General features: G+C 40.6%; 1 protein-coding gene across 1 annotated transcript in view; it reads right to left on the reverse strand.

Moving 5' to 3' along the window:
- The window catches only part of MYOM2 (myomesin 2), an 80714-nt gene that overhangs the window by 23871 nt on the left and 37861 nt on the right, over positions 1-18982 (reverse strand). The window contains exons 13-23 of the mRNA XM_081856780.1: positions 18116-18169; positions 15240-15367; positions 13179-13362; positions 10342-10516; positions 9768-9889; positions 8875-9062; positions 7397-7523; positions 3788-3966; positions 3070-3184; positions 2389-2545; positions 2188-2294 (exon numbers count right to left, since the gene is read on the reverse strand). Coding sequence (XP_081712906.1) covers positions 2188-2294; positions 2389-2545; positions 3070-3184; positions 3788-3966; positions 7397-7523; positions 8875-9062; positions 9768-9889; positions 10342-10516; positions 13179-13362; positions 15240-15367; positions 18116-18169 — 1536 coding nt within the window. The remainder of the gene's footprint in view (positions 1-2187; positions 2295-2388; positions 2546-3069; positions 3185-3787; positions 3967-7396; positions 7524-8874; positions 9063-9767; positions 9890-10341; positions 10517-13178; positions 13363-15239; positions 15368-18115; positions 18170-18982) is intronic.

Here is an 18982-nt window from a genome sequence, read left to right on the forward strand (position 1 = left end):
TGAGCTGACCCTGTTCCCTGGTGTCTCCTTTTGAAAGGGTCTCATTTCAGCATTTGCAAAAGAGAATGGAAGCTGGTGGACAGGAAATGTTTACAAAGATACACAGCAAATGTCAATAAATCCTCATAGAAATTGTGCAAAAGGCTAGGTTCTACATAGCTGGATACAGAGATTAGCCCTACTTAACACATTAGAATTGCTAATGAGAGCTCAGAAAATGGAACTAATTGCACAATGTGCAAATTTGCAAGTAACAAAGAAAAGGCAAAATTAGCAAGTGAAACATCAAGGAAACCCAACAGATAGTTCTATCTCATTTCTAAAATGTATTACATGCATCTAAGGCCCATTCATTTCAACGGTTTCCTAGTTTGTGGGGAAACATGAATCCTAGAGCTTGTGGGATAAATGTAATATGATCAATAAGGACTGGGCACCTTAGAATTGTATCCAGAAATAAGCCTATATAAATTATTATTATTATTACTATACGTCTTGCCTTGCAACCTGAGACATATGCCACATGTGTAGATATGTTTTATGTGTTACAAGTCTTTCATTACATGTGTTTTATTATGATGTTTTCATCATCTTTGCTTGTCTGTTAAAATCTGTTTGCTTGTTTGTTTTGTTTTGTTTTGTTTGTTGGCTATAAACTGAACTTGGCTGAACTTTTGATTTGGATTTGATGCTAACATTAATAATAGTCAATAGTTGTAGTATTGTGGCTCATGAGTTACTGGTGCTGTTGACGGTGCAGAGTGTCTTCCAGAAGCTTAGGCTGGTGACCCAACTATTTGGACAGGGATAACATAGATAGTAATCTATGCTCTGAAAACCTCCAAGTTAAAGTATTGCTTCAAAAACAGTTTGGAAGCTTCAGTTAGTGCATAATACAGCTACCCAACTATTGAATGACCGGCAGAATCCGAGACCAGGGAAAAGAGGCGGCGGAAGAAGACTGGAAGAAGTTTAAAGACTATTTGCAGAAATATTGTAAAATTAAGGAATGTTAGAATGATATTGGATAGAAAGTAAGCGGTTTCCAGCTGTAATGTATAAGAGACATGGAAAATAAGGTTTTGAAATAATTAAAAGAATTAGTGGTGAGGATTTGCTAAACAAACAAATTGAATTGGAATATAAGAAAGGGAGGTATGAGGAGGTCTGGAAAATAACTCAAATGAAAATAAGTAAGTGGAAACTCTATGTGTTTTTAAATTGCTTTTATTTCTGTATTTTTGTACTTTTGTATTTTTGTTTTTTCTTTTCTTTTTGTCTCACAATGTATTTTTTTGAAAACTTTAATAAATATCTTATAAAAAAAAAAACTATTGAGAGGTAAAAGGTGGACAGATCATACAATGCCAATCTGGTTACAACTACACTGGCTGCCTGTGTGCTTCTGAGCCCAATTCAAAGTCCTAGCTTTGATCTATAAAGCTCTTTATGGCTCAGGACCCCAATATCTTCTGGAATGCCTCTCCACAGATAAACCTAACTGGACTCTTAGATCATCTTCTGAGGCCCTTTTCAAGCTCCCCTCTCTGAGGGAAGCTCAGAGGGTTGTGACAAGGGTCTTTTCAGTTGTGGCACCCTATCTGTGGAGTGTTCTCCCCAAGCAAGGTCTACCTTTTCTGACATCTTTTTGGCGTCAGGTTATCATTTTCCCCTAGGCTTTTGAAAGACTGAGATGTGAGATGCTGCTGTTTTGTTCCTAATGTGCTGCCAAGCTTATTGTGGTTGTTATAGGGTTAGTCCCTCCCCACCCCCACCCCCCGTTTTTATGATATAATGTATTTATATTTATGTTTTTTAATATGTTGTAAGTCGCTTGGAGACCTTAGTGTACCAAGTGACCATCAAGTCAAATAATTAACAATCAAAGTAGTAGCAGAGCTGGAAAATGATATATCTCTATTGACTTTTCTATTGTTTAAGCAGTATTTAATTTTATCAAACGTTTCTTGTTGTTGTTTTTTAAAAAGCCAAATTCTAGAATCTGAAAATTCAAAAAAATGTCTTTCCTTAAAAAATTTTAATGGCTATAAAAGTTTCATGTCCTCTTTGGCATAGAAACTATGAAGGGTGAGATGCATACATTTGATTTGGGGGTTAATAAAGTTCCCTGTTTAGCTTTATATAACTCTGCCATGCCCTATAAAGAATAAGAGATTATTTTCTTACCTTCTTCATCCATAATAAAACTGGATGAAATACCATCAGTATCGCTAACAGCAACAGCATAGGTTCCCAAATCATCCTTGTCAGGTTTCATAAAATAAAGTTTAGAACTAAAAAATAAAGTACAAAAAAGATGGGTCACTACTTGTTTGCTAAAAGTGTCCTGATTTTCAAAGACTTCTTTAAAACAACTGTAGAACTTACTGTTCTCCAACTGTTTCAACTTTATATTTATCATGGTCTTCTATCTCTTCATAGAATTTACTCCAAGCAAAATGAGAAGCATCTGAAATTTCTTTGCAGTCAAAGGCAAGAAAAATATTGCCTTCTTCATCCACACCTGCAGTGATTTCCTTAGTGTCTGCAATATATGATTGCCAAGAGAAATGTAATTATTAAGGGGATATATGGGTTCTGTATGGGGAGGATGAATATTGATTCAATTAAGAGAGTCTTAAAGTCTGGAATGTTCCTTTAATTAGTTCAATTTGCTGCTGAAGCCAGAGGGAAGAAGCAGCTTACAAACAGAGAGAGCAAACAAGTTTATTTTAAGAGCTTGCAACAGTGGGGAAATGGGGCCGTTGCAGAGATATTATTATACCATCTAGCATTCTCACACAGTGAAGTTTCAGAGACAGGACAGGGTTAGAATTGGGAGGCAGTTTCTACATGAAAGTAGAAACCAACATAAAACACAGGGCTTCAGCAAGAAGCAAAAATGGCTTTAGGGATGCACTTTGACCTCTTTGGGTCTCAGCCATAGGCTTTATAGTCAGAAAGCAAAATAAACTCCACATCTACCCCTTCCAGAGTTTAAAAAGTTACCCCGCGTTGTAGATATTTGGGCACTTTAGAAGTATAGCGGTCTATATCATGTCTTCGTACCTGGTCTAGCCTGGACCAGCACAGCTTCAGAAACATCCGAGGGCTTGCCTACACCAGCATCATTCACTGGACGAATTCGAAATATGTAAGATCTGCCCTCATGTAATTCGGTGACCTTAAAAAAAATACAGATAATGAAGTGCTTTCAACTAACAGCAAGATGGGGGGAGAATATAAGTGACAACATTCCAAATACCACACCAAATAACTTCCGAGTACTCTCCTTCCTAAGGGACACGGGTGTTGCTGTGGGTTAAACCACAGAGCCTAGGACTTGCTGATCAGAAGGTCAGGGGTTCGAATCCCCACAATGGGGTGAGCTCCTGTTGCTCGGTCCCTGCTCCTGCCAACCTAGCAGTTCAAAAGCACGTCAAAGTGCAAGTAGATAAATAGGTCTTCCGGCGGGAAGGTAAACAGCGTTTCCGTGTGCTGCTCTGGTTCGCCAGAAGCGGCTTAGTCATACTGGCCACATGACCCGGAAGCTGTAGGCCGGCTCCCTCGGCCAATAAAGCGAGATGAGCGCCACAACCCCAGAGTCGGCCACAACTGGACCTAATGGTCAGGGGTCCCTTTACCTTTACCTTTAGTCTCCTTCCTTGGAGGTGTTTAAGTAGAGGTTGGGTGGCTATCTGTCATGGACGCTTTAGTTGAGATTCCTGCAGTGCAGGGGGTTGGACTAGATGACCCGGGGGTCCCTTCCAACTCTAAGATTTTCTACCTTTTGATAACGGTGTGATGTTGGCTTCTCATTGAATGTGAACCATTCTTCTCCTTCCTCCTCCTTGTAGTCCACAAAATATCCACTAACAGGGCTGCTGCCAATGTAAACAGGCGCTTTCCAGAGAATCACAAGGGATGTATCCCTAACCTCACAAAACGTAAGATCGTAGGGAGGGCCTAAAGAAGATGGATCATAAATGGATGTCAACAAGAGAAATGAGGGAGAAAGTCAGTTCAGTTCACATTTAAAGGCAAACTTCACTCATTAGCACTTTTTCATATATGCATAAAAATGCATATATTGGTGAAAATAACATACCGAAATGTATTATATTAGGGTGAATTGCTTTGCAAAAATTTGTATATCCACAATGGTTAGTTGATGTCTGTTTTTCACTCTTTAATAAGTTTTTTTTTTGTTGGTTTTGTTTCTATTGCTGTAAACTGCTTTGACATATTCTTAATGACATAGTAGTATACAAATAATTTTATAAATAAATAAAATTACATACAAATGTGTCTATTGAGAGAAATTTGCACTAGCACGCTGCTGAAATTTCATGCGGACTTTAAAAAAAAAGAATCACAAATTAATGTGGAAATGTTGAGAACTGAAATTTGGAAGGAAAAAAAATTTCTTAGCAACAAGTTAAAAGAGCAGGCCTGGAAGGAGTAGGAACAAAGCCCATTGCTTCCTTCAACAATATTAAATTATGTCAGAATTGGATCCACAGTTCAGCCAAAATTCACAGATAGCAAAACTGGAGAGGCCATTTCATTGAATGTTCTCTAGGGGGGACTTGAAATTTCCTGACTGTTCAGGAGGAGCTGAAAAGAAGAGCATTTTCCAAACATTTGTCAGAAAACTCTTTTCTGAGAAATGTCAGTCCAGTCCTAATTACCACCTAGCAAACAGGTTCATGTACAAGAGTGATACATTAGAATTCAAGAGCATAGATTGCTAAATGGAATTTAGTAGTTTCAATCTGAGGTAAGAGGCATTTCAATGGGAGATTCCATGTGTTCAAACAGTATTTTGTGTGTGTGTGTGCATGCACAAATGCTTCCTTTAAATACAGTTTTAATTTATTACTGTTCTGATGTGCCAACCTGCTCCACTGAGTTTAGAACTAACTTTGTCACCGAATACAAATGATTTCATTAACTCTTATATTGATTTTACTGTTTCCACATGAATAGCATGCACAAAATGGAAACTAGTATTCGCCACTGAAGTCCTTCAAGGCAGCAAGTAGTGTTTGAATTTCTCTTGCAAAGGGTTTGTATCAATCTGCTTGTGTTTTGTGAGGAAGTACTTTTCATGGTAATGGAACAACAACAAAAAGGCATGAAGTGGAAGGCTAGAGAAAAATTCAAGGAATGTAATGATATTTCCCTCGAATCCAGCTATAAACAGGTGCCTTATTCATGTCTTTCTATGTTGAGAGGCTGAATCTTTACTTCATGATTTATTTTTCTATAGCTGTCATTGAGAGTTCCAGTGCAACGCAGCTTACCACATTAATATTTATATACCCAAATATTAAAATACTCTCATATAAAAAGAACCGCAGCAGGTTTGTGCCACAATTTCCCAACGTAACTCAAACTGCTTTATTCAAATAATGCAGGACAAGCCCATCATTTTCCTGCTTCTAGATGCGTCTGTTAAAGACTAAGAGACTAGCCTGAAATTCTGCAAACATGTGCAGAGGCAATAATCCAAAGTGGAAGGTTATAGAAAGGACTCAAAGAAGTAAATAGTGGTTCCCTTTTTCTCTCAGCGTGATTATAGTCACTTTCTTGAGATTGGAATCTATTTATGATCAAAAAGCTTGAGGCTGAAGACATATTCCCTTCAAATGAAACAGACAAACAACATTACCTAGAAGCTTCTGTTTGCTTTGATTAATTAGAGAGCTGGGCAAGCTATCTGAAGCTCACCTTGGAAGAACTTGGAAAGTTTCCAGGAGTGGAGATAGGAAAATTTGGGTCATTTTTTGAATACTTTTGTTGTTTTTGTTGCAAATGCAGAAACCCTTGGCAGAATGATCATTTTCCTGAGCACTTGGGCTCTGATGCTCTGTTAGCCCAAGTGTCAGAGGAATATAGATGGGGAGAGAAAGGAGACCTTGGAACCACTCCTTGCGTGCCGCCATTGTTGCTGCTTCCCTCACTATTTGACAAATAAGGGAAGGAGTAATGGTGTTTCAGTGGGTAAGAAGGCTTTGGGGGGGGGGTGAGGGCTGACAGGGATAGTATGCGGGCATTTTTCCAAGTCCTCAGACTGACTTTGAGAAACAAACTGAGATCTTTTGGTTGATTGAATTTTTAAAAAAGATTGCATATCATTTCTAAGTTCATCTAAAGAAAGATTAGGGCCGCTCACCCACCAGTTATTGAGCACACTTCTGACAATGTTCTCTCCACTGATTAACTAACCACAGTTGATTCACCAAATGGAAGGGGACATATGTGCCATCTCTAGGGGACCCTAGGTGCCAAGGCACCCATAAAAGTTTCACAGTGGGTGCCCAGCCGGGTGCCCTATGGTGTCGCATGTGTGATGTCACATAGCACCCCAAGGCCTGATGGGCCTCAATGCAGCCACTGGAGGCTCTGACAGGGCCCCTCACACCATGTGACGTCATGTGTGTGCCATGTTGGGCTGTGTGTTGCCATGTGATGCCACGCATGTGGCATACTACTAATACTAATACTAATAATTTATTATTTATACCCTGCCCATCTGGCTGGGTTTCCCCAGCCACTCTCGGCGGCTTCCAACAAAACACTAAAATACAATAACCTATTAAACATTAAAAGCTTCCCTAAACAGGGCTGCCTTTAGGTTTCTTCTAAAAGTTTGGTAGTTATTTTTCTCTTTGACATCTGGTGGGAGGGCATTCCACAGGGCGGGTGACACTACTGAGAAGGCCCTCTGCCTGTTTCCCTGTAACTTGGCTTCTCGCAGGGAGGGAACCACCAGAAGGCCCTTGGCGTTGGACCTCAGTGTCCGGGCAGAACGATGGAGGTGGAGACGCTCCTTCAGGTATACTGGACCGAGGCGTGACGTCACACCCACCCACCCACCCACCAGGCACCCTCAATGTGGGGCAAAATCTGGCATGGCTGGAAGGGAATTGAGTCATGATTGGCTGTTAACAGCCCACAGAAGAAGATGAAGAGGAGTTTGGATTTGATATCCCGCTGTATCACTACCCTAAGGAGTCTCAAAGCGGCTAACAATCTCCTTTCCCTTTCTCCCCTACAACAAACACTCTGTGAGGTGAGTGAGGCTGAGAGACTTCAGAGAAGTGTGACTAGCCCAAGGTCACCCAGCAGCTGCATGTGGAGGAGCCGGGAATTGAACCCGGTTCACCAGATTACGAGTCCACCGCTCTTAACCACTACACCACACTGGCTCCCACAGGCCTTGTATTGCTTTCCCCTGATAAACTGTGAAAACCTTTTCTTATGACAAACTGGAGTACTGTGCTGAAAACTCAAACATATTAAATTATGACTGCCATTGTCAAGTGATAACATTTGAACTGTCACTCATTTTCAAAAATGCATTCCCTTTATGAATGGCCAAACTACTTACCAGGTTCTGGCATTGTCCAAGCCTCACATTTGAAATGCTCACTGGGTTCGGATGCCTGCCCTATGCCAGCGATATTTGCGGCCGCAATTTTGAATTCATAGTAGGCGTTTTCTGTCAAATCCTCTACCTTTGCAGAACAGTTGACATTAAAAACAAATTTAACGTGGGTAATATTCACATGACCTTCTTAACAGAAGTAAGACATTCAAAATCTTCTCATTTATTTGGCGTTAACTTCCGTAGTGCTTTAAGCTAAATAACCAAGTTAATTTAAAAAGAAAAAATAGGGAGGAGAGCTCTTTAGCTATTTAAATATGGACAGGTTCCATAGGAGAAGCAATGGCTGGTCTGTTTAAAATAAAATTTCTAATGGGAAACTGTCCTGTGGGACTTTTAATGGTTATCTTTTTATAACATGAGATTTTGTTGGCAATAGATAACAGATGAAGTAAACTGCTGTCCAGAATCATTCATCAAACAGCAACAAGTAACAGTAAGATGTAGCTAGAAATCAACCACAGCTCAAACATGCTGGTCAATTGTTCCATCCTGTCTTCTGACTCCCAGGAGAAACAAAGCACAAGGCTGGGCTTATCTATACATGCAAACCAACACTTGCAGTTTGTTTCTCCCAAACCAACATGAGCAATAAGTCATGAGCAGATCTTAGCTCATGCTGGTGGTTGTTTGGAGTAAAACAGACCCTAGTTGGCATGTACCACTAAGGCAAGACTTGTGCTTGTGTTTCTCCTGAAAGTAGGCAGGGTGAAGCGGAACAGATATGATGGACAAGCATGCACCAGCACACTACTTGTTTATGGTAAACCATGGTTTATTTCTGACTATGGCTGACTGCTACAGTGGTACCTCAGGTTAAGAATTTAATTCGTTCTGGAGGTCCATTCTTAACCTGAAACTTTTCTTAACCTGAGGTACCACTTTAGCTAATGGGGCCTCCCACTGCCACCACACCGCCGCCACACGATTTCTGTTCTCATCCTGAAGCAAAGTTCTTAACCCAAGGTACTATTTCTGGGTTAGTGGAGTCTGTAACCTGAAGCGTTTGTAATCTGAAGCATCTATAACCCAAGGTACCACTGTATGTGCGAACAGCATCACAGTCTCATCCTGTTCTGAATTTGTCTTTTCCTTTATGCCAGCATGAATAGACCACTATAGAAGCATTGTCTCAATGCAAGAGGAAGGGAGGGAAAACCCAGCCAGATGGGTGGGGTATAAATAATAATTTATTTATTTATTTATTTATTATTATTATTATTATTATTATTATTATTATTATTATTATTAATTATCTCATCCACTGCATGCAACTGCACAATGTGCCCATACAGACAATATGTGCTACTGTTTCTTCTCTTCCAGGCCATATTTTGGAATGGTTTCATCACAGCCAAAATTACATCTTAAAAATAAAGTGATATTAAGTCTAAATACCAAAGTTTGAAAGCAATACTGACCGTATAAATCCTCTCTTTAACAAGAGAAGAGTTGACTTCATGCCAGTTGTGATGATGTAGCTCTCGTTTGTCTATGTAATAACCCAGAATATTTGACCCGCCACTGAATCGTGGAAGCTTCCAGCCAATGGTCATTGAGTGGCCATCACAGTTGAGAAGTGTGAGACCATAAGGAAAGGAGGGGCAGGCTTAAAGAAATCAAGCGCATGAAATATTATAACAATGTCCAAATTGAACATATCGCATAATACCAAATTGCTTCTTTTCTACCTATCAGTTGCGTTATGGTGAAATAATGGTTTCAGACTCAGCTAACAAATTTAAGAATATACATAATCCTATGCATGTCTACTCAGAAGCAAGTCTCATAGTGCTCACTGGGGTCTACCTTAAACACATAGGTAAAGAAAGGCTTAACTAAGGCATGATTTCCCATCATCCCTCAGTAATGCTCTTCCATGTTCCCTTGCAACAGTATTAACATAAAACAGCTAGGTTAATAATCTTCCTAATGTCCTAAAGACCCCAAAGATTAGATTGTTCAGAACCTTTTTTATGTTCCTACTCTTCTTCTTGAGCAACTAAATTCCTTTAATGAGCCAAGCTAACAAGGGTTGTCCTATATTGCTGTGACTCCCCACATCCTACTGGAATGTGCCATGCCATTGCTCACAGGGAAACTTCTGATAATGTGAAACAGTCCCATGTTATTGGGACATGAAGCAGTGTGCTACATGTTATACAGCACATGACAGAGTCACTGCAGGGAGATGGCTCACCGCTTGGATCAGGTAACACATATGCCAGCCCTGTGACACTTGTGAGTACAAAAGAGTTCTCAATGTGTTTTTGTTGCTGTTACTGAATCTGGATCATTACAAAACATCACTTACTGAGGGCTGCTTGTACTGTTATAGGTTCAGACTCCTGAGAATTTTCACTCATTCCCACTGCATTTGCAGCCTTCACACGAAAGATGTATTTCTCTCCTGTTGCTAAGCCATGCACAGCAAATCTGAAAGAAATGGAGATGGAGGCTGTTACAGGGATTGAATGGAAAGATGTATACGTGGACTATATTACATAATGTGAATTCCTGACCTATATTTGGATCTGATATCCCGCTTTATCACTACCCAAAGGAGCCTCAAAGCGGCTACCATTCTCCTTTCCTTTCTTCCCCCACAACAAACACTCTGTGAGGTGAGTGGGGCTGAGAGACTTCAAAGAAGTGTGAGTACTCCCAGAAAAAGCACTTATATTATTAAGCATCAAATTAATGGGGAAATGAAGAGTTTGGGGTCTAGAGAATAATTTGAAGGTAGCTGAAGCTAAGAAGCTCTGAACCTAGTCAATGTCCATCCAAAATTCATGTAAGGCTCTGAAGCTGTTTGACCAAAGGGCAGATTTTTTTTAAAAAAAAAGGGAAAGAAAGGTAATAAATCAAACCATCACAATTCCCTTTACCTGTTATAGCCGATGGGCTTATGGTTACAAGGTTCCCAGTGATTCGATCCTGCCACAGAACAGTCAATGTAGTAGCCAAACAGGTCTTCTTCATGTTTTGGCTTGTCCCACTGGACAACAACAGAGGTTTTTGTGTTTCTTGTTGCCACGATACGTCCCGGAGCAGAAGGAACAACTGTGCCACAAGAAGAGAAGGTTTTGTTTGTAACTATTTGCACATCAACATATAGCCAGCTTACCCGCCAGCTCTTGGTACACCAACAAATAACTACTTAGCACACAATACCCCAGTTGCTGAACCAGCACAATACCAATGCAATACAGCCCAAAGCTAAGCGCTTTTCAGTCCTAGCAATTTTAATGGGAAAGTGTGATGATGCCAATGTCTGGAAATAATGCGTTCAAGATACCCTCTCAGCTTCCAAAGAGAGATTTTTTGTCCTAAAATTTGTACTGTTCTTGGAATTCAAAATGAGGCTATGGATGCTTACAGACTCTCTATTTTGGATGGGATTCAATCACATACCAGGAAATTCAGGCTGCACAATTAAAGAAGATCTAGTGCTCTTTCAAAACAAACCTGCTTCCCCAAAATGTTAGACTTTTTGCAGTAAGGAAAGTAATGGGGAAATGCACTGAATAGTGTGGGGTAGCACTTGCTGTGCTACCCCACTGTGGTCTAATTTCCTACAAAAAAGAATCAGGATGAATGTTCATTAAGTAGCCTGTGTAGGCTAATCTCTCCATGAGCAAATTAGGATAAATGCTCAATAAACAGGCTGTCTGGAAGTGACCTATGTTGTGTTTACATGCTAATTTTGTGCCAATGCAGTCTTTGCTAATCAGAGTGGGTGATCAAACCCAGCAGCCACTGTTGACAAATGCTCAGAAGTTGATTACTATAAACCCCTAACCCCAATGGAATTATCTTTGATTGCTGTACTTCACTAGAACTTTTTAAAATGGGAAACTCATTTGCAGAAGAACATCTTGGCTCCTGAGCAATCAGTTGGCCCAGGAACTTCCAAGATCAAAAAAACCAGGTACGTCTCAAAGGCATATAGCATGTAAATGTGACCTTTAAAGTTATTCACGGGGAAAGGTATTTACAGAAATAAGCAAAATCTCAAAACAGGAAGGTATTTACACGGGGAAAGGTATTTACAGAAATAAGCAAAATCTCAAAACAGAAAGGTATTTACAGAAATAAGCAAAATCTCAAAACAGGATGTACAATGTAATCCATACCTAGGTTTATTAACAAACTTCAAAGATACCCAACTTAAATTATGACACAAGGAACTTATTACTTTTCTTTTGGTTGTGGCACAATTGCTTGTAACAAAGTGGGAAATGACTTGATCCCCTACACATCACACAATGGAAACAGAATATATGGACAATTGCTTTATCTGAGAAACTAAGAGAGTGGACGTGGGTGGTGCTGTGGGTTAAACCACAGAGCCTAGGGCTTGCCAATTAGAAGGTCAGCGGTTCGAATCCCCACGATGGGGTGAGCTCCTGTTGCTCGGTCCCTGCTCCTGCCAACCTAGCAGTTCGAAAGCAACTTAAAGTGCAAGTAGTTAAATAGGTAACGCTCTCGTGGGAAGGTAAATGTGCGCTGCTCTGGTTCACCAGAAGCGTCTTAGTCATGCTGGCCACATGACCCAGAAGCTGTACGCCAGCTCCCTTGGCCAATATAGCGAGATGAGCGCCGCAATCCCAGAGTCTTCCACTACTGGACCTAATGGTCAAGGGTACCTTTACCTTTACCTTTACCTTTACCTTTACCTAAGAGAGTACATGCACAGGATGATGCATGTATCCGATGACTGGCACACACCAACTAGGCATATATATTTATGGGAAAATTTGAAACATTTGTCTACTGTTTTGAGCGTGAAGGGAAAATGGCTCTGCTTCTACATGGGGAAGAATGAGAGGAAAGGAGCTGCACCATGGCAACAGGTCCCGCCTCCTGAGTAGTAGCTCCCATCAATCTGGTGCCAATCTGCTGTCTCAACCATCACTGAAGCTGCCTTCGCTTGACCCACAGACCCTAAGCCGCATTGTGAGAATGTGTTTTCATCCCATAAAGGCTGTGTTGGATGCAAAATTTAGGAGTTTTCTCATGTTTTTGCATTTGTTATTTTTTTATATCTGGCACTTCCTGCAATCAGGAGCACAAGATAGCTAACACTGCCTAAATAAAACAAAGATTCAATAAGAAAACCATAGTTAAAACCACAACATCATACTGTTCTCCTGACTTGGTTGGAAATAGAGATAAGCAGAATTCACTCATTGTAAATTATGTGTTTATTTCTTCTTGCTTGAAACTTTAACTGTGCTTAACTGTAGCTGAATCCTGCCCCACTAGCATTACAACAATTTTACTCTAGTTTGGTAGACAGAAACACCAATACAAATATACAAATGCTAAACAGCAATGCTGATTAAATTGTCATATAACTCCTCTTAAAAAGGTAGGAAGGTGAGATAGACATCTCTCTCTCTCTCTCTCTCTCTCTCTCTCTCTCTCTGTGTGTGTGTGTGTGTGTGTTACTATAAGAAAGAAGTCAGACCTCAATTTCTATGCCTTATCAGAAGAATATAATTTGAAGAGCTCTAGTTGCTAGGCAATATCCGGTCCATGGGCATGACTATGGATTTTGGTTGGGAGAATGATGAGTTGCCTCACAGGATTCACAATCACCTTTTAAATTTTGCCATATACACGGTATGCACAGTCTTGAACTTGCTAGCAGAACATTCTACTTTTCAGTGCCAACAGCACCCCAATATCACTTTTTGTTAACGTTTTAAAACTGACTTACCAATGGCCTCTTGTGCTTGAATAGGAGGTGTTATTTCAGAAGGATCGCTGATCCCATGCTTGTTTGCTGACAAAACTCGGAAAACATATGATTTCCCTTCAGCAAGGTCAAACACTGCATAGCGGGGAGATCTCACAGCCACTTGAGCGTTGACCCTCTGCCAGCTTCCACTGCCAACCACAGACTATTCGAAAATAAATAAATGAGTGTGATTATCACTACTTTGTAAAGGTTGTTGAAAAAGGTCCTTGAAATGCTTAGATCACTAAACCGTTGGCACAAATCCTTATTGTTTCTAGATAGTCAGCTGCCAACTATCCCGTTCGTTATCTGTCTAATATGGGATCACTAAGCATGGATTCATGCCAAATAGAATGTAACGTGAGCCTTTTCTTTTACCTTGCAGGAGCTTGTCTGTTTGAAGTCTGTCATCAATAAGGGAATTATAAAAGGAGAGAGATTTTGTTTGCGTGTGCATGCATGTGTGTGTATGTGTGAATAATAATAATCATCTTAAAACAGCTGCTCCTCAAACAGGATTATTGTTTCCCAGAGTCTGGAAATGGTTTGCAGCAATCCGAGAATGAACTACTTTGTGAGCATTGCTCAGTCCTGATAACGGTGGTATTGCTACTGTTTTACTGTCCTTGTGATTATTAAGAATTAAGTAGGTTTATGCACATCCCTTGAAGTAAGCCCCACTAAACTCAATAGAGATTACTTCTGAATAAATATATATATAAAAGCTTGTGTTGCTAGTCACCTGAACTGGTTTTTTCCTATTGCATTCCGTATTGTGCCATAAGGGGATTCTCTTTTCTCCTGAGTATGTTCACTGAAAAAAGGGACACGGGTGGCACTGGGGTTAAATCACAGAGCCTAGGACTTGCCAATCAGAATAATAATAATAATAATAATAATTTATTATTTGTTCCCCGCCCATCTGGCTGGGTTTCCCCATCCACTCTGGGCGGCTTCCATAGAAACCAAAAATACACTAAAATGTCACACATTAAAAACTTCCCTGAACAGGGCTGCCTTAAGATGTCTTCTGAATGTCAGGTAGTTATTTATCGCTTTGACATCTGATGGGAGGGCATTCCACAGGGCAGGTGCCACTACCGAGAAGGCCCTCTGCCTGGTTCCTTGTAGCTTTGCTTCTCGCAATGAGGGAACCGCCAGAAGACCCTCGGCGCTGCACCTCAGCGTCCGGGCAGAACAATGGGGGTGGTGACGCTCCTTCAGGTATACTGGGCCGAGGCCATTTAGGGCTTTAAAGGTCAACACCAGCACTTTGAATTTGAAATCAGAAGGTCAGCAGTTCAAATCCCCACAACGGGGTGAGCTTCCGTTGCTCGGTCCCTGCTCCTGCCAACCTAGCAGTTCGAAAGCACATCAAAGTGCAAGTAGATAAATAGGTACCGCTCTGGCGGGAAGGTAAACAATGTTTCTGTGTGCTGCTCTGGTTCGCCAGAAGCGGCTTAGTCATGCTGGCCTCATGACCTGGAAGCTGTACGCCGGCTCCCTCGGCCAATAAAGCGAGATGAGCGCCGCAACCCCAGAGTCGGTCAAAACTGAATCTAATGGTCAGGGGTCCCTTTGCCTTTACCTTTATGTTCACTGAAAATAGGAAAGCAGGCACCAAACCTTGTCAAGAAAAGGAATTGGCAAATTTTCCTTTGGGAAGCAGAAACACTCAGGGCAAGTGGTTAGTCAAGGCACTTCCATCCTCACAAACTCTTTCTAACAGGAAGGCAAAGCTTTCACTGTTTCTCAGTGGTCCATCAAATACAACTCTCACTTGTTCTCAATCTATACCAGGCCAACCAAGCCCTGAAAAAGCACTTTATTTTGAATGCATTGTGTTTTTCTGTTGGCCACAAGAAAAAAAATCAAAGTACCAAAACATTATATTTTTCTGGTCTTTTTCATCTTCCTCTTGCCTAGACTGGTTTGCTAATTCTATTGTTTTGCTTGCTGAAACTGGGGAAACTATCTGAAACGAAAGGGTAGGTGGCCATGAAATGCCTTACAGCTGAACGCAACTATACGGCACAGTACCTTCTCAATGAAATATGATAATGGCTCTTTGCCACGGGGAACAGGTGGATCCCAGCTGAGTACGACATATGTTTTGCTGGTTTCTGAAGCGTGTACGTTGGTGGGAGGTCCTGGAATCTTAACATCGCCTAGAGGAGCAATAAACTCAGTAAGTGTTAAATGCCAGATTAACCTCCCAGGTCAGCGCTTATTTGAGAGCTTGTCTTCCTGAACTCCCTCGCTAGAGTGCATTGCTTGGCTATTAAGGGCTATAGTATCAGCTTTACAGTTTATTAAAGTTGCTTCATTTCTATTTTAAGACATCCAAGCAAGCCAATTAAAAGGGAAGGATTGATTTTTCACAGGCAATGTTAAAAAAAAACCCACAAAAATCTGAAGAGGGAACAAAAAAAAAAAAATCCATGTGTATTCATCTCACAAGATCTTTGTTCTACTTTGATCACGTTTGAATCACTTTAATCTGCTGTACTAAATGGCTTGATAAAGTCTTCATGCTTTATGCAGATGTGAGACAGAGCTGATCAAAGACAGGAGCCCAAAAGCTTCCGCCCCTGAAAAATGAGCAAGGAGGAAAATTCGCATGAAAGATCACAGCAATTAAGTATAAAACAGTACAGGTAAAGCACTGAGGGGAAAGCATCACGGAATAAATATCTCTTCTACACCAGGAATGATAGCGAGAACCAATGGCACATACAGCATAGGAATGGAGAAATGAGTCTCCAATCACCTTTGCCCTCAAATTCCCATCAAGCAACAATCCAAGACTTCCTAATTTGGGAAAAAAATGGTGACAAAGATCAGAGTGACTGCCCACACTGCCTTAGTTTGCCCAATCCATGCTTGTAACTCAGCAAAAGTGTCTGATATTGTTCCCACCTGATTCCCTATCTTGTCCTGAAAGGTGCAACTAGAATTTAGGGAAGATAACTGAATGCTGCCAAAAATAGTAAATCCTTCCTCATCTTTCTCTTGCAATGTCTAGTAAGAAAAGGGTAAGATGTGACATCATCATATTTCCTGTTTCCATGCCTCTGCATCCACAGAAATGGAGATGGGGAAAAGGGACTCAGGGTGCATTGCTTATTTTGAATTTCCAAAATATAGGGTCATGGGCAGCAGAGGGAATCACCCCCCTTGAGGCACCCAGATGGAATGCTCAAAGGATAAACACACAAAGCTGTTTGTCCATTTCTACTGCATTTGCCCCTTTGTTTTTCTGGGCAAAGATATCACACCCCTCATTGTGACCATATCAATCTATCTTTATTACGGTCCAGAGACCCAGCAAATCATTACAAAGCAATGCACAATTCAGACAGCCTACCTCCAGGTTAAACAAGCATTTTGTTCAGACTTAAAGATAGGAATCAGTGGTTCTTGCAACCACCGCTAAAAACTTTGCCACTGCTAATGTTCTAACGTTTGTCCGGACTTCCAATAGGAACCTGACATAGTGAGCCTCTGATTTTCCCGGGAAAGGTACCAGCAAGGGTAATATCAGTTCAGCCCTGGCTTGCTCATATTTCGCACAGTGCAGCAAAATATGTTTTATAGAATCGATGTCTTGAGCACACGAGCAAAGCATTGTGACCAGAGCTCCCGTTTCCTTTTGGAATCCAACCCCTGAGACATCCAACAGAAAGAAAGACTCCATCACACAGAGAGAAGACTTCTAGGGTGACTCCTATTAAAAACTGTAAGACACACAGGCCATGGTTTCCTTTGAGTGCATGAAGGTGCTCTGACCTTTAGCATCCCTGTTGTGAAAACTCTGCTTCAGTTTAGAACAGTCATGCCAATGAGAACTGCAATGGTTCAGTCCCAGACTTTTTCTATGCTTGTAGGCTCCACAGTCAAAGAAGCAGAAAGGAGTTGGTATCTTTGGACACTTGCGGAATTCAAGATTTGCAAAATCCAGTATAAACTGGCCTGATCTGTATCTCCCAGATTAGTGTGTGGATCAAAATATAGGTATACACTGGATTTTACAGTTCTCTGAATACTGCAAAATTTCAGCTAAAAAAAATATATGTTGGGATAAAATATATTTAGATATGTGCATTTTGAGAGAAAACATGTTCAAAAATATGTTTATGTATGCATGTAATTATGCAGTTTTTTAAAAAAGAAGTCACACAAATTAATGCGGAATACATATGGAAGTAAAATGTAAAATGGGCTACAGTCACTAGAGGTTCCCTAGGATTTGAGAATTGCTACTAGAAACATGCCCCTGAAAGAAGGATCGCCCCCCCCCCCACAAAAATTCATGAAAACCCATATTTCTAGCCCCTTGGATTCCCCCCCCCCCCCATCTATCAGTGCTGCTACCCACATTTATGTGACTGGTTTTATGGACTAGAAATAAACTGGTCCATCTTGCCATACATCTGCTCTGTGAAGGCATACTGACACTGATTCAACAGACTTAAACTATTCTAACAGCCTGGAATTATAGTTCAGGTGGGGCGGGGAAAATGAATGCTAAGCACCACAACAAACTTTATTTCCCATGATCCTTTGAGGGCAACCATGATGGTGGAAGAGGTGGCACAGATGTAGCCTGATAGTGCAGCAACTGTTTACGTACACAGGGCAACAGCAACCTACTTCCTCAATATTCAGAGCTGCGGTGTTGCAAGAGGCCGGGTTCTTCTGCTTTCCACCCCCAAGATTATTGTCTATGTGTGTACAGGTGCATATATTTAGCTCTGCATTAAACAGGCAAGAGGAATGAGAGTTCCTCTTGGCTGGGAAACACACAAAGACAAGCGGAAGGAAACTGAAAGACAACCAGGGGCAAGAAAATCCTAAATAAATGGCAGCAGGGGAAGGTAGGTACAAAGGTACAAAGGCACTAATTACGAACATACCTTCAAGGTCATCTTGGTAGATTACAATCTGCTTGTCTCCTTCCAGATGAATAGCTGAAGATCAAAACAGACATTTATTCTTTTATTCAGCTCTGCATGCTATCTGAATGCTTTTGCATTTTCTAAAGATTACATTTATTCAAAAGCCACCATCATTTTTATGCGCCACTATTTCCTGATACCACTCAGAAGTGTGGAATTTTTTTTTACATCTGGAAAATGTTCATTCAACAAATGTAACATTCAGGGTTACAGTTGTTGTCTCAACTGGTCTGATTTTATTAATTCAGATGAGGGCTGGGATGATGAGGTATCACCACCAAAAATGAAGTAATATTCTTGTGGTGGTGGTGGTGGTTGAGAGATGAGTGCCACACCCCATAGTAGCCTTTGACTGGACTTAACTGTCCAGGGGTCCTTTACCTTACCTTGTTGTTTTTAAAAAAGAAGAAAGTAATGATCTGACTAGGAAATATCTTAGCCTCTCTTAAAATAGGAGACTTTAGGGTCATCCAATCAAATTAATAATTCAGAAGAAATGAAAATTAAGTACTTTAAAGAACATCATGTTGTCTATGGATTTTGTGGTAGTCTTGCTGTTAGATGTCTTTTTGAAAAAGCTTAGGGGGAGAAATGGAAGATAATTCTATCAGATTACAAGCCATAATAGCTAAGAACAGAATCCCATGTTATATATTATTATCATCATATTGGAATCACATATTATTATCAGATTTTGGGAGGAAATAGATGGCTGCTTTGCCTGATTTAGGCAATTCTTATGTTCTCAGGTTTGAACTCAAGAGCACCTCCTTAGATAGCTTACATAAATTGCAAGATGAAGATGAATTAGATTGTTGCAAAAAT

This window comes from Podarcis erhardii, assembly GCF_964252035.2.
Source record: "Podarcis erhardii genome assembly, chromosome: 3".
In the NCBI taxonomy this organism is placed as follows: domain Eukaryota; kingdom Metazoa; phylum Chordata; class Lepidosauria; order Squamata; family Lacertidae; genus Podarcis; species Podarcis erhardii.